Source organism: Brienomyrus brachyistius, chromosome 20 (genome assembly GCF_023856365.1).
Source record: "Brienomyrus brachyistius isolate T26 chromosome 20, BBRACH_0.4, whole genome shotgun sequence".
Lineage (NCBI taxonomy): Eukaryota > Metazoa > Chordata > Actinopteri > Osteoglossiformes > Mormyridae > Brienomyrus > Brienomyrus brachyistius.
Window position 1 is genome coordinate 16,326,037 of NC_064552.1, and position 15,351 is coordinate 16,341,387.

At 40.5% G+C, this 15,351-nt stretch overlaps 2 protein-coding genes across 3 annotated transcripts; one reads left to right on the forward strand and one right to left on the reverse strand.

The window, feature by feature from the left end:
• On the forward strand, positions 1-7,629 carry hyls1 (HYLS1 centriolar and ciliogenesis associated). Of its 2 annotated transcripts, none has more exons than XM_048986935.1 (12): positions 1-188; positions 868-970; positions 1,110-1,214; positions 2,090-2,142; positions 3,339-3,577; positions 3,666-3,715; positions 5,069-5,244; positions 5,407-5,452; positions 5,530-5,593; positions 5,671-5,752; positions 6,168-6,200; positions 6,647-7,629. In XM_048986935.1, exons 2-12 carry the CDS (start codon positions 871-873, stop codon positions 6,767-6,769), a joined length of 1,071 nt encoding a protein of 356 aa, XP_048842892.1. In that variant the 5' UTR covers positions 1-188; positions 868-870; the 3' UTR covers positions 6,770-7,629. The 2 variants fall into 2 exon arrangements, with proteins under 2 accessions (XP_048842892.1, XP_048842891.1); XM_048986934.1 differs by lacking the exon at positions 1-188 and adding an exon at positions 354-531.
• On the reverse strand, positions 6,821-15,143 carry mrpl4 (mitochondrial ribosomal protein L4). Its single transcript, XM_048986943.1, has 9 exons — positions 14,987-15,143; positions 14,757-14,838; positions 14,309-14,477; positions 9,821-9,872; positions 8,570-8,687; positions 8,332-8,438; positions 7,675-7,784; positions 7,473-7,546; positions 6,821-7,033 (listed from the first exon to the last, which is right to left on the reverse strand). The coding sequence occupies exons 1-9, from the start codon at positions 15,041-15,043 to the stop codon at positions 6,888-6,890; spliced, it is 915 nt and encodes a 304-aa protein (XP_048842900.1). The 5' UTR covers positions 15,044-15,143; the 3' UTR covers positions 6,821-6,887.
• Positions 15,144-15,351: the final 208 nt, after the last annotated feature.

Consider the following 15,351-nt stretch of genomic DNA (forward strand, 5'->3'; position numbering starts at 1 on the left):
CTTTCGACTAAAAATTATTTGATCCACCGCTGCTCACATTTACCAAGGTTTGGGCCAGGACATGAAGCTATACAATCCGTCTTTGAAAGAGCAAAAGGGCGCCCAATTGTGTGCAAAATCAGGGCTTGAAATAGCACTGACGTTAGGAAAAGTAGAAACCTTCTACAAACGGAAGCGGAAATCTTAAGGTACACACATACAAATTGTAACCCTTCCTTATACTGTAAGTCGCTTTGGGTAAAAGTGTCTGATGAATAAAATGTAAATGTAAATTTACGTTTACTGGACAGATTCTACTGCGCATGTATGGGAGCGTCCGCGTTCACTCATTTCCGTTTTAATGCGCGCTCACGTCAGCGGCAACAACAGAAACGGGCGCGGACAGTGTGCTGCTTGAGAAGCGGGCGGACACACACTCGTCTTCGTTGGTTGAAACACTTTCAGCCTCCTTCCCTCCACCCTTCCTGCGCGTCGGGGATACAAACTTTGGCGCCGCAGAGCCCGCCGGAGCGAACGAATAAAACCAAACACGTTAGTGTCGTTTACAATGAACAGTTTTTGCTGTGATCCTACGGCTAGTTATGGACGTCTTTCTCTTAACTACATTTGAAAATTGGCGCCCTACTGCCAAAGTTCAGGAGAAGTTAGCTGGCTAGATAACGAGATTTTGATTATACTGAAGTATAAACGGCAGTCTATCTGTTCAGTCATTACTGGTTTAGGTGGGGGCAGTTTGTTGATTCATAATTACTGGATAGCTAAGCCATGTGTTGATCCCGTATTAGTTGGTTATATGAATAAGCGACGTGGCTACTTAAGTCTGATCTTGCATGTTTGATGCCGAGTCTTATTTATGAATATTAACAGGAAATGGACAGCTTGGATTTCTCCGAGGAAGAGATTGAACGGCAGCTGGCAGACCTGGGTTTTACAGGGCTGCCGAGACACAGGCTGCGTGAATTTAAACGGGGTGAGATTCTTTACATACATCTACATGACTGTCAATTCTCACTGTTCTGATGCATAAATGCGTGCATTTTGAGGCTGATTATATATACTAAATGCCAACAAGCGTATTTTCACCTTAATTTGAACACACTTCTTGTCAGACCTCGATCTGCTAATTCGTCAGGAGATGTCCGGTGATTGTACTTCAAGCTTCTGTTCTGCATTGGGGTTCAACAGCTGCGGCAGTGAGGGCTCTCCTGCACTCGGTAAACAGCATGACACTTTCCACTTCAAACATTTCTGAACAGTTGACTGTATTGGGTTTTAAGTCTTCATATGCATCGAAGTACTGGTGTTACAGTGCACTCTACTTTTTTAATACCCATCCTTTTCCCATAATTATTCATACAGTGCAAAGGCTGTACATTCAGACACTGTGTGCAATTGAGGGAAACCAAATGCCCTAAATCAGGCTGCTTAGGGTTGTGGTAGGAATCCCAAACTGGAAATTGGGTAGTTTTCATATATCTCTTCTTAATCTCCATGAGACACATTATAGCATTTTTTAAGCAGTGTCGTCCAGAATCAGAGCATAGGGTTAGTCCCTGGAGCACTGGGATTAAGGGTCTTGCTCAAGGGCTCAATGGTAAAATTACTCAGCCAATGATGTGAACTGGCAACTGGCACAACATGCTAATGAGCAAAGCTACATACCGCTCCACGGTACATGGCTGCTTTAACATCTGTATTTTTTTTGGTGCTCTGTTTAAATGTAGAATTATTCACAGAAATTGTACTGGGTTTCAGGTCCTGTGCTACCTTTTTGTTGTGGGGCGGTTCACTAGGCAGCCCTGGTGCCTCCCACCTTCAGGATTGGGGGTTCAGATCCTGTTTCTGCTTGCTGTGTGTGTCCTGTCCTGTCCTGTCCTGTCCTGTCCTGTCCTGTCCTGTCCTGTCCAGTCCAGTCCAGTCCACGTTGGGTGGGCTTTCACCAGTAGTCCAAAGATGTGATTATCTCTGTTTTAAGTGTATGTTTTAATGTCTGATGTAGATCTGTACTTTTGTTAGTATAGATTATACCAGATTTTTGAACTGTAATATAATGTGCATATTTTGCATTGTTATTTATCTTTTGATTCAGATGACAATGCATCTTTCAAAATCGTGACAGGGTCTTTACCCCCTGAGAGGCAGGTAAGGACAAACGCTTAGCTAACCAAGCATTAGCATGTGTTCTACAGTGTTGGGCAAGCTACTTAAAAATGTAGCAGGCTACATTGCTACTAGTTATTCTACAAAAAATATAGGTGAGTGACTTGAAAGCTATACTTTAGAGAAATGTAACAAGTTAAGGCACAACTATTTTTTTAGCTTGGAAAAAAATGAACAGCAAGTGAACATTGTAATATGAAGAAAACCTTTCATTCAAACCTTTTCATCTATCTATGTAGTTGTACAGGTCAGTACAAGTACATTGGAATTTTTGTGTGTATCTCCCAGAGTCATTTTTATAAAACAGAGAGACAGAGGAGAAGAGACAATTAAAAAAAAAAAATAAATAAATAAAAGCAGCACGCACACTAATTGCAGGATGGAATAAGTCGATACACACTGTGTACAGATGCAGATACAGGATACAGAGTGCATGGCCTGTGTGGATGCGTGAATTATTTCACAGAAATAATATTAAGAGGTATATTGTACACAAAAGTGGAACATTGCACATGTTTGTTAGGCTATTGCACTGAAAGAGTTATTTGACTACCTAAGAGGAAGACAGAGAATGAGAGTGAGGTTGTAGTCCTCTGATGTGTCTGATTGCCTCTTTGGAGTGCCAACTGTCCAGGTGATGTCCATGGGGGAAGTGAGGGGGCTGTATTTCTTACCCACCTTAGTGTCCTTAGCCATCAGTCTAACTGGCTGGGAAGAAGCTGTTGTAGAATCGTGCTTTGTAGGTGATGTCTGGCCTGTGGTATCTTTGGTTGTATCCTAAGTTCTTCCTCCTGACAGGCAGAATGCTGGGTGATGTTGATCACTGAGTATGACCTGGGCTTTCCTCCTACAGCGCTGTGTATGTGAAACGTACATTCCCATACCGGAAGTCGAACCCGGGCTGCCTGAGTGAAAACCAGGAATACTAACTGCTAGACTATTGGAAAATGTAGTTAAATTAATATCTTTGCTATTTGTAGTGATGCTACTGCCCAACACTGGTGTTCTAAACAACTAAATTGGTGTTCTTTTTAAATATATGCAAATATTCTACGGCTGGATATTGCTCAAACGATGAATTTTTCAGTTAAATTCCAAGACTTGACACAGTAGATCTGAATTAAATGGCATCCTCTGATGAGATATTCAGTTTTGCCGCCCCCCTCCCCCCCCCACAGGCACTTCTCCCTATGGATGCTGCAGATATTCACACCTTCCCAGGGAAAGAGAGACAATATGATTTGTACGCTCGGTATTCCGTGGCAGCAAAACATCCCCGTGCAGTGTACAGACAGGAAGCTGAAGATGACCTGTGCAGCCATAGCGATTCCGCGCTTTCACGCATCCCCATGGCTTCAAAACCTGCTAGAGAGGACCGGGCTTCTGGGAAGGCTGTCATGAAGCGGAAAGTTGTCAGGTATGACCCCAGGGCTCAGTGCTGGTACAAATCAAAGTTTATGCCTATAGCAACAGTTAAGAGGACGTTTTTACCTGTATGTCTGCAGGAAGCAAAGGGGCGGCCTTCATATCTGTGATGAATCCTCATGCAGTGCAGGTAATAATTTTACATCCAATTCTAAACTACAGATTTAGGAATTAGTTGTGAACCATTCTTTCAGTAAAATATAGACCTTACTTGATTATTCAAAAGTATTGATTCAAATTTGCTCCCTCAATTTCTCTCCATCTTGTGTAATGCAGTTCATAACAACCATATAATATAAACAAATTATTGTGAATGTATTGTGTGTTTGGGCTAGGGCTGTCCGGTACTGGAAAAGTGGTGCCAATAAATCATTTGCTTTTGCTCATTCTTTACGGAATACAAAATATTTAAATACAATGGAAGACTAATGTCTTTTCCTAGACAGTTCTTGTTCGTGTTTCTCTTTACTCATTTTGTTAAATTTTTTTAACTCTGTAAATGAGTCCACTGTATGAATGAGTCACTATGAATAAGTCTAATGGTAAGGATGAGCGGATGCAGAGCTCATGCAAAAGCAATATACTTCATAATGTTAAAAAAAAAGCAGAAACATTTCATATAGTTAGTGATGCACCGACAAGGAAATTTCTGCCCGATTCTGATAGCCAATTATTTTGAAAACTGACATCAACACTGATTGTTGGGGGAGGTTCTGCTTAAATACGTTTAAAGGGACACTCCACCTGCTTAAATGAAAAAAATATATTCCAAAAATTTGAAAAAGTATTTATTTTTGGTAAGAAAGCAGCAGCTCAGGCATAGAACAATCACAGAGCACTGTGTTTTATAACTGCATACATCTTATATATTAATAACATTTATAACGGAGAAGGGCTGATCATCAATTGTGATTAAACCTTTCTGAGTAATATCTTTTGGTTTTGCACTGTCTGCAATGAACTTTCTTTTGCTGTCAAACACTTGCGCTACTGACGGGTTAGCGTTATTAGCGCAGTTAGCGTTATTCGGCTGTACTGCAGCTTTCTTTATTGGAACGGATTTGTTTTTCAGAAGCTCTTCATACCCTTCACTTGTTATGATGTTTATTAGTAGTTCATTCTCTTGGAATTTTAGCAGAGATGTTTGCAAAATGCGTTTCTAATTATGTCAAAATATTTCCAAAGCAAAGACATTTTTCCACCATTTTAAAGGGAATTACTTGTATTTTTTTGTAATTTTCTGGGTGCCATTGGCTGTAACCTAATAGACAGCTTGCAGAGCTACATGAAGTTTTGTTCTTGACCCCATGTTGGAAAACACAATGCATTTATTTCGGTATGAACACAGTTTCACAGATGAGCCTGCCACTGTCGTTTTAGCTGTGGTTTTTAATTCTCTGTGATGGATTAAAACTGAAGATAAATCTATACAAAGCAAATGTGAACCCAGGCATTTCATGCTGATTGTTTTCCTTGTATTTAGACACAGTTAGTAGGCTGGGAGACCAGCTTGAGGGACTGCAGATGTCCGTGTGTTCATATCCCGACTCTGAGCTGCGGCCTGAGGATAGAGACTCCCTGAGTGACGTATGCGACTCTGAGGCTGCAGTCTCTGACCTGTCCTATCGGTCAGCCCTTCCTCCGTATACCGGTGCCATGGTAAGTATTCCCTCCTATTCTGCTGAAGCTTAGCTTCTCCTGAGACGTTACACTGAATAGGAAAGCATTGCTTGCATGAGCCCTAATTCATCATCGTTGAACTTTTATATTCATTATACGCAAACAGTGGTTGCATTTGTCAAAGCCTAAATTCTTTAACAGTACAGGTCGCAGAGTGAGAGCAACATACTACCTCGTCCAAAATCCTGTAAGTATTCTGAATTGGAGCTTTACTAATTAACTAGCGAGCAGGAAGGTGTTTTCATACATCTGCTCCCCTTTCAGTTATCCAGCCGCAGCAAAAGCATCCTCACATGAGGAATGTGAAGAAGACTGATCTGGTTGCAAAGTAAGCTGTATGATTACGATTTCCCACCTTAACATCATCCAAGTTCTTGTACAGTACTAACTTGGCTCGTTTCACAGGTATTTCCAGTACAAACAAGACTGGGAAACCTTCGGAGTACCAGGAGAGAAGGATCGGAAAGAACTGCGCTGGGAGATACGGGTATTTTAATGCTCAGATTATTGCTGACTCTGTCGGCCCTGCTGTATGTGGTGCTCCATCCGTACTTCTGACAGTAAAGTCATGAAATGGTCACACTGTCAAAATGACTTGGCGTGAACGTGACCTAAAATAAAACGACTAGTCAGGTTGACTTCATTATCTAGTTGCTTTTGGAACATATGGATATCATTAACTGGATAAGTGTGTACCAGACTTACTGTGACCTACTACAGTGTGGCAGCTGATTTTCTTCTAATTTTATGCCATTCAAACCACAATCACTGCAGTCTTTCTATAGTGACAATAGTGCATCTCATTAGTCTGAATGGCTGAGAAACTTTTGGTTTGAACATCTGATTTTAACTTTAATTGGATTTCAAACTAATATTTTGCTGTATAATTTTCCTTTTTGCAGGAGCAAATGATGTACAAAAGCCAGCCTGTACCAGTAAGTACAGTCTTAAATTTTAGCCCTCTACCCCCTGCGATTCACTTATTCAAGAATACCTTGATCCCGTAAATCACAGAATGAGGCTGCACAGTGATGTTTTGACCTATGTCATGTCTGGTTCAGGCATACAAGGACTTAATCCTGAGCATGAAAAACCCTCAATGAACTCATTGAACAGCCCGTTTGCCTTTCTCAATGTTACAAATTTCAGCTCCAGATAAGGGCAATAACTAGTAATAATTAATCACCATTTATCAGCATGATTTTAAAATGTTTCACTGCCACTTTGTCACTTTTAAATAGTTATTACAACTGTGACTTAATTTGCAGTTCTCTTTAAACGTTGTAATGGCCCACCTAATCAGTCGATTGCATGATTATCAAAATAATCGTCCGAAGAACATGTCCTTACTTGACTTTTTTCCCCCCTCCTTCACTCACAGAAGCCTCAAAGGACATATGTGCCAAACAGCTACGTTGTTCCGACACAGAAAAAACGATCAGCGCTGAGATGGGAGGTGCGACACTATTTAGCCAACGGGATCCTTCCCTCTAATGTCACTTAGATCCTCGTTTATGTGTCAATCTTGTACATGTGTGTTATGAACTGTAAGATGTTAGATGCTGAGCATTTTATTTAAATATTTATACACAATGTTTTTAAACTGTTGAGTGGTGCCGTATTTAGGGGAAGTCCCTGTAGGGGAGCTTGAAGGGGTACAGCGGCGTGAACCGTGAGTCATGCCACAGCAGCTTCTTCTCCAGAAACTTCACAGCGTCCAGCGTGAGCACCAGGCTATCGTGCTTCAGCATGCTGTGAACGTTCAGACCTGTCGGGCATAAGAGGAGGGTCAGTCAGCATTAAGGATATGTGTTACACCACCCTTTCCAATCACACAGCTATCACATTATTGTCTCACGTGCAACATAACTGGTACCAAGTACTGACAAGTAACCCTTGCTAGTTCGGGTTCTCCGATTTTATTAGCTCAGAATAATGGTCCGTATACAAGAACGTCAGGGCACTGCAACAGACTACCCCCCCCAGATCTGGGCCACTACTTTCTTTTGCATTGGATGAGACCTGTGATGCGGCTTCTATCTATTCATGTAGCTGTTCTAAGATATTGACTGAAACAGATTTTTGCAATTGTTTTTTAAACTGAACTCTCCCTGCCCTGGATTTGAATGTAATCGCCTCAGGAGACAACCGTGATAACAATAAAAGCTTTTTTTTTAAAAAACTAAGAAGGATAAAGCTATTCTTACCAATGGCTGGAAGAACATTCACCGTCTTTAAACCTGCTGTTGCTTGGAGCAGGTTTTCAGGAAAGGTTTCATTGCTGTAAGTGACACATTGCCAAAGAGACGTACACGTTCACCATAAAATGTCATAATTATGAATAAACACAAACTGAGCATGCAAGTTAAAGGTTGAAGACTGATGATGTTATAGAAAGCAGATACTTACGCGTCTACAAGGAGCACAGACTCGCCCCACTGCCTGTGCCGTACAATGTCCAGCAGGAACTCCGGCTCAGGGGTTGGCATCTCCAGATTATCCACAACATGAAGATAGCCCTTATGATAAAGGCCAAAAAAGACCACTTGGACAATGCCCCCAATTCCAGCAGAGCGGTCTACACAATTACATGTACTTATCAAATGAAGCACATAATATTCACTGAATTTTATTCATTCGGGGATTGTACCACGTTTTTATGATACAACTATATACAGCCATCTATTGACTTAAGTACTTATCAAGTGACGTCCAGTTGTGCTTACATTCCATAAGAGCCGTAATGAAATTTAACCAGACGTGCAAGCGGATGTCGTGCATGTTAGCGGATGTATTTTACCGTCTGTGCACCATGCTGCAAGAACCAAAACAAATTGATTGTGCTGCCACTATAAAGGTGTAATAAATAGTGTGTGATATTGTACTTTGTCACACAGTATATTTGACTTCTCCCCCATAATGACTTTGACGTACATCCTCACTTCTGGGATGAAACCCAGATGTAAGTTGATGGATACCTGTATTTTAATGCGAATGAAGAAGTTTGGTTTAACCCGGCTTGCAAGTGAACAGACGGTAACATGGAGGCCAAGAGCCACGTCCTACCTGAGCCAGCTTAGACGTCAGGGCCACCTTCAGTCCCATGACTCGCACCTTCATGGGCAGCATATAATAGTAACTTGTTGGTCCTCTAGGGCCGTGAGAGATACCACCTGTAAATAAAAATACATATTTGGCATTGTACTGATGAAATGGAGGAAACGGCCTAAGCTGGCCGTCCAGCCTCCAGACAAGGAGAACCGCGTGGCTGAGGAAAGCGGAGCTGGAGCGGCGTTCAGGGTACCTCCCCTCCAGAGCGGTGACCTGATGCTGCCTTGCCGTGCGCGGCCACTGCCCTTCTGGGCCCAGGGCTTCCTCCCCCCGCCGCTCACTTCTGCTCTGCTCTTTACTTTAGCGTGGCTCTGTAAGGAAACCAGAGCTCAGCACAGGTGTGTGTGTGTGTGTTTTTGTACTTATTACATTGTGGGGACCAGATTTCCCCAAAATGTGATAACCTGTTTTGACCTTTTGAGGACCATCTTTTGGTCCCCACAAGGGGAAACTCAGTGTCATAAAACTGACTACAATCAAAAATATAAAAATGCCTGAAGTCTTGTATTTTGCTTGGTTACTAATGGTTAACGTTGGGACTGGGACGAGGTTAAGGTTTTGCCCATAGAAATGAAAGTCCCCATAAAGATATAAATATGTGGACTCTGTGAGCAACTGGCATTTGGTCTGGAGTGTTCCCCAGTGTGGCACAGTATATCATATGATTACTATCGACCCCTTGTAGCGGTGGGCAATATGGCCAAAAAGGTATTACATTTTTACAAAAGCAAAATGCATGTTTGATGTCAGTTTTTTAAATAAATAAAAAACAGAATAGCAGTCAGCGAGTGTCAGAGTATATCATTTAAAATGTCGATTACATGGCCTGCAGTCACTTGACCGTAACCCCACTGAGGTGATTTGGGACGAAATGTACAGAAAGGACTAGATCATCGTGGGAACTTCTGCAGCAATGTTGCAGTGCATTTCAGAAAAATACCTTGAGTCTGATAAATGCCTAGAGATCTTTTTCAGCTGTACTCACAGTCACAGTGGATATTTTACTATTAGTAGTTTGTCATTCTGCACCTTTTCTTTTTGTACAGTACTATGCAAAAGTCTTAGGCGGCTAAAGAAAATGTTTAAATAATCTTTATGTTCGCGCAAAACTGATATTATGCCTGTCATAGTGTGTTAGCTTAGCCATTCCACAACCTCTGCTAAAATCACCCCATTATTTCCAGCAATCATATAATACACCCATGTATTTTTTGACTCGACCACTAGCACACCCCATATAGAATCATTAACTTCAAACATTTCCTTTGACTGCCTTATACTTTTGCACAGTACTGTATGTTGCACCGTAATAAACTCCAGGCTTCTGACCGCTGGTGCACATGAAATTTAATTTTTGAAAGTCAGTTTCTTTTTAAGTAGCTAAAATCTGGCATCTTGTGTGCTAGACATTTTTACAATAAGGTTCAAACTGTTAGACACTTACGATTCTTTTGAAATTTCTCTGCCAGACTTCAACTGCATGCAGTATGTCAATTCTGAAAAGGTAATAAAAATGAACTTTAGAAAACTCAAGTAGTCAAAATAAATAGTGCTGCCTGCAATAATCCAGCCTGCAGTCTTAATACCTGTATACATATTCCCACTGTTGACTGTTCCCAGTCAGTACGTCCTGATACAACACGTGATATCACACCAGAAATCCGTTAACCTTCGGTACGGGGGCCTAAATTAAAAGGGTTATTCCGCAGCTCTGACTTGCGTAGTTTTTAACCCAGTGATCCCTTAGTCTGGAACTCCCAAAGCTCTCATGAATGCAGGTTTTCCACAAGAACCAGCAGGAAAATGCTAGCCAGACCAAGAACATGCAGAGAATCCTGTAGTAGCAAATATCAGCATCACTACAATGGGCGAAGGAAATAATGTACCCAAGTAACTACTGCATGAGCTGAAACAAGCTCCAGATTACATCAGAGCAGGGTTGGGTTTTACTAGTATATCATATGATTACTATCGACCCCTTGTAGCGGTGGGCAATATGGCCAAAGTTTCACGTCACAATATTTTTGGTTAGAATCACACTCCACAACATAGATTACATTTTTTGGTTTGTTTACAAACCAAATTGGAATGTATGTAGTAATGTTAACATTTGTTTCCAAAATCTAAAGTAGCAAAACATAATGGAGTGCAAACAATCTGTACTGAGTTTAATGAAATACCTGTATTAGATGAGTAGATAAGACAAAACTAGCCATGATGCCATCTATTGTATGAAAGGTATCTTGAAAAAAAAAAGGTTTTCAAATTACAGTACATTGATCCAAATTTTGCATATCTAAACCATTTCCACACAATCAATGGAGAACATGGATGTCCTGACTTTTTTGGTACCCCTAACCAATCCATTCAATATTTACAGAATCTGAGTCGTCGATTGAAGCAGCATAGCACTGATTACAAGGCGGCGGCATGTCAGCATAACTCAAAAATATCTGGATGATCTTTTGCAAATTTTGCAGGTACATTGTACAGCTGAAGATCTGAACCTGTTCAAATTTTAAATCTCGCCAAAATTGAATAAGCAAGCAAGCAAGCAAAGAAGGCTATGTTAATAAATAATGAGATTTGGATCCATGTATGATGAATACTCAAAGTTTGAAAGCATGCAAATTTGGTGAATTTACTGAGCGAATAAAAAAAAATAATAAAATAAAATGACTGCCAGTATATGACCTTTGACATATGGGAGAAACCAAAAAAGAAAAAAAACCAGGAGGTATGCAGGTCTCTCTTAATTATGACTTAGGATCTCGTAAGAATTCCCCCCCCCCCCCCCCCCCGCTTCCGTACGAAATAGATCTGGTCTCACTCAAACCCCCAGCACAGTCGTTTATTTTATTTTTTCCCCTTATCTGTGCCCCCCCCCCCCCCCAATTCCTTGAAAGTGTTAAATTGCATGTAAAACATTTAAAAACAAATATATAACTAAAGGACATTTTCAGACATTGACATTAAAACGTTGGTATAGAAGTAGCCTAACCGGTGGGGAAAGATTCTACAAAATTATGAAGTGGAATAAAAAGGAATAAGTATACTTTCAGACCTGCACATCATAACAAGGACTCTCTGCATTAACTTCTACATTTCTAGGTGATTAGAACAAGTCATTATAGAAATTGTACAAGTTAGTGCGTGCAGAATGACTGGCTTAGATGGCCAGACCAAATGACAGGGCTGTCTGTGGAACAGACAGCATCAAATCTAGTTATATTTGTGGTATTAGGTCTAAATGACACTCTACCTCTCAAAAAGATGGCACTGCAAACATTGCAGGTAGCTGTCGGCCTACTTTGCAATTGCAATTTAAAGAATTTCCACACAACTGACATCTTGGTAGTTTGTAGATTCAAGCCATGTGGCTCAGGCTTACAGCAGAATGTGATGGAACCTTATAACCTGTGCAGCTGTTGTAAATTGGACGGACAGAAGAAATGAAATAGATCAGTCTATAGATTGGGCTGTGGTACCAGATACTGATCAACTGAAAAATGCCTGGATCGCCCCTGATTTTGACCTTTGACATCTCCTCAGGACATTTCTGAAAAACCGCCTTTATTTCATACCAAATTATTATCATATCTTGCACATGTCCCCTCCTCTGCAACTATGGCAGACGAGGCTCGCAGCTGGAGGGAGGCAGTAAGCAATGAGGTCAAGGTCACTACTGTACCGTACATGTATAACCACTTATAGGTCATATATACTTCCAACAGTCAGGTAAAGTTGGATTACTACATGTACAATATAATAATCTATACTACAAGTGTGTCTGCTGAGGTGTGACATGAGTAAATGGTGTCCTGTAGTTGTGTACTGGGCATACAGCAACTCTGGATATAACGAACTTTGGATACAACGGACTGTTTTGCCAGATCGCTTAAAGTCCGTTATAAAGATATTGAACTGTAGTACGATATGTAGAGATAATTGTAGAGAGTTAATACATGCTATGCATCAGTACTGACATTCTGCTTCTAAGAAGCTTTTTCACTTCCCCAGGTACTGTACTTTTGGAACTTAAAGTCTCAAAGGGAAGGTGTTGATTTTCTACTGCCGTTAAAAATTGGTACCACTGCTGAATGACATAACACGACGTGGGGTATTTTCTGCTGAATTCAAAAGATGACTATAGTATATTACAGGGTGGGGCAATGTGATATATAACACCAACATGTTAAACACAGTTCTCTCCATGTCGTCTTGGGGTTTCCTCCGGGTACAGTCCAAAGGTACAGTTTCCCCCCACAGTCCAAAAACATGCTGAGGCTAATTGGACTTGCTACATTGCCCGTAGGTGTGCATATGTGAGTGAATGGTGTGTGAGTGTGCCCTGCGATGGGCTGGCCCCCCCATCCTGGGTTGTTCCCTGGCTCATGCCCTTCCGGGATAAGCTCCGGAACCCCCAGACCCAGTAGGATAAGCGGTTTGGAAAATGGATGGATGCTATGCACATGCCATTCTCACATCACAAGGATTTCAATAATCAGCTGGGTTGAGATCTGACTTTTTCATTATACTTCATAGCATTATACTTTGTCATAGGAAACAAACTTAGCAAGTATTAAAATTTTAGTGATTATTTTAGTGATTATTCCTTTTCAAAATTCAAAAGTATGATTTTTTTTTAATTGTTTAAAAAGTTTACCGCTTTTGATTTTGCATCAGCTCTGCAAGTGTTCTCTGAGCCAATAAATCATTTCCACCATTACTGTTTAAAATCACTCCTAGACGGATTTGTGAGACATTTGTTTTGAACTCCTTTTTTGCTTTATAAACACCCCAATATTTATAGTGAGGTATATCGGGGTCAGAGGTGTGACATCACATTGTAGCGAAATTCTGTAGCCATGCTGCATAGTTATTTATTCTTTTTCATTCTCAAGCTATTGCCGTTATAGTTACAATATATTAAAGTGAAATTTCTCTCTCCATTTTTGCTGTTATTCATCTTCACTAATATGGTAATTTCAGTGTGTTATGTATGCCGAATTTGCAGGAATTAAAATTATGTAAAAATCCTGAGATTCCACCATGAATATCAGGCCCTGCACTCTGTAAAAATGACCTCACCTCAGGGTGCCTTATGATGCCCCCGTCATTCTCCTGTGCCCCATTTTCTCTCACTAACACATCCTAACATTTTTACTGGAGAGAAAGAGAAGAGTGAGAAAGTCTGACAGAATTGTGCGATGGAAAACCAAATGGGCTGGGATTGTAAAGCATGCCCCAATAGAGCCATATGTCCAGTTTTCCATCTAATGTATTACCCTCATAGAAAATAAAGTCAATCCAATGAAATTGAATATTCATTTCATATTCAATGAAATATCTTTTCACGCCATAGTGACACAATGAATGTTCTTTGCATTATAATCCATTGACAGGGAGAACTCTTGAACTGTTGTACCTCAGATTTATCTACACAAAATTTCATTTATATTTGGTTAGAAATTGCTTCCTGTTATTTTATGACACTAATGTTAATATTTAGATTGTAACAAGCTAAGCAAATCTGAAAAAAGTTAATTGGACTGTGATGGCAATTGTCAGCCTGGTATAACAGATTCTTGCACAAGTCTTACATACTAACTCAAGTTTAATTTAACCATTGGCGAAGCCCCATGAAAACTGCAAATGAATTGATGGAATCCAAACAAATTCTCATTTGAATAATTGTTTGTTTATGGCAGGTTAGGTCATTGTTACTTTCAATTGTATAAATACTGACTTAAGTAGTAGTATTGGTACTCGGTATAGTACACAAGTACACAAATGTAAATACTCATACTTGGTCTGGAAAAAAAAAATCGTATTGTTGCAACCCAAATTAAAACAAATGTGCTGCACCGAAACACATTTTACCACAGATGTGAGCTCATTTAATCACGTACACATGTTCAGAAACTTATACCTGGGGTGCACAGCAAAGACATCTGGGTGAAGCTCGACTATACCCAGCTGGTCCTCCTCGCGACTTCTCAAGGACTCCAGCCATGTCTGCCTGGGACGCAGATGCCGCGCAATCGTTGCTTCACACTTGTGCAGCACTGGGACATTTGAGTCCGTTGGCAATGGCCGAACTAGGAAACAAACAAAAAAAATCCTCTCAAAAGATACAAGTACTCTTTTACTAGCTTATAATTCAGCAATAAATCTTTTTTAAAACTCCACAAAAAAAATTTCTAACAGCTACTGTATACTGTTGTATACAACAATTAGAGAGTCAGAGGTTGTTGCAGTTCAACCTCAGTTGTCTTAAGCAAAGGCTACGGGTGATCACGTAGCAAAAGTGACTGCAATGTTTTCCCCACAACTGTACATTAAAGGAAAAGAAATGGATTGATAGAGAAAACCCTTACGTCTGCGCTGGACTTCAACCAGGTTCGGTGGAATTAGCAGGTTGGTTGGCAGCGCACTTTCTCCGGCAAACGTTGAAGATAACTGGGATAAAGAAAATTAAAGAACAGCAGTGATTAACTTTACCTTTCTATTCAATGATTCCCGTTATGAGTGGTATACCAGCGTGCCATGTGCAACTCGTTGCCAAATCTAGACGCCCCGGGTTTTTGCAACTGCAAGAAAAACTTACCCGTTTACCAAGCGTAAGGCAGCAAACATTCAGCCCGCTCCGGAACATGTTAATCATTTTTACTAACAAAACATAATATACATGCCTTCCAATTTTGACTCTAGTGCCATTGAGATCACCTCACTGCGTCGATTAGAGATGACGTTTGAGTTAAATATTCTTGTCTTGAATATGACTTCCGCCATCTAGTGGCAAGGGGGTACCACATGCATCACCAATACGTGAATCTGTATAAAATGAAATGCAATTAACATAAAATGTAATATAACGATGCTTTGTTTGCAATTTGTAGAAGTATGTGAACAGTACCTCCCTTGTTAGTAAATTGATTCGTTATGTACGGTGGAACATAGAGGACACTTCAC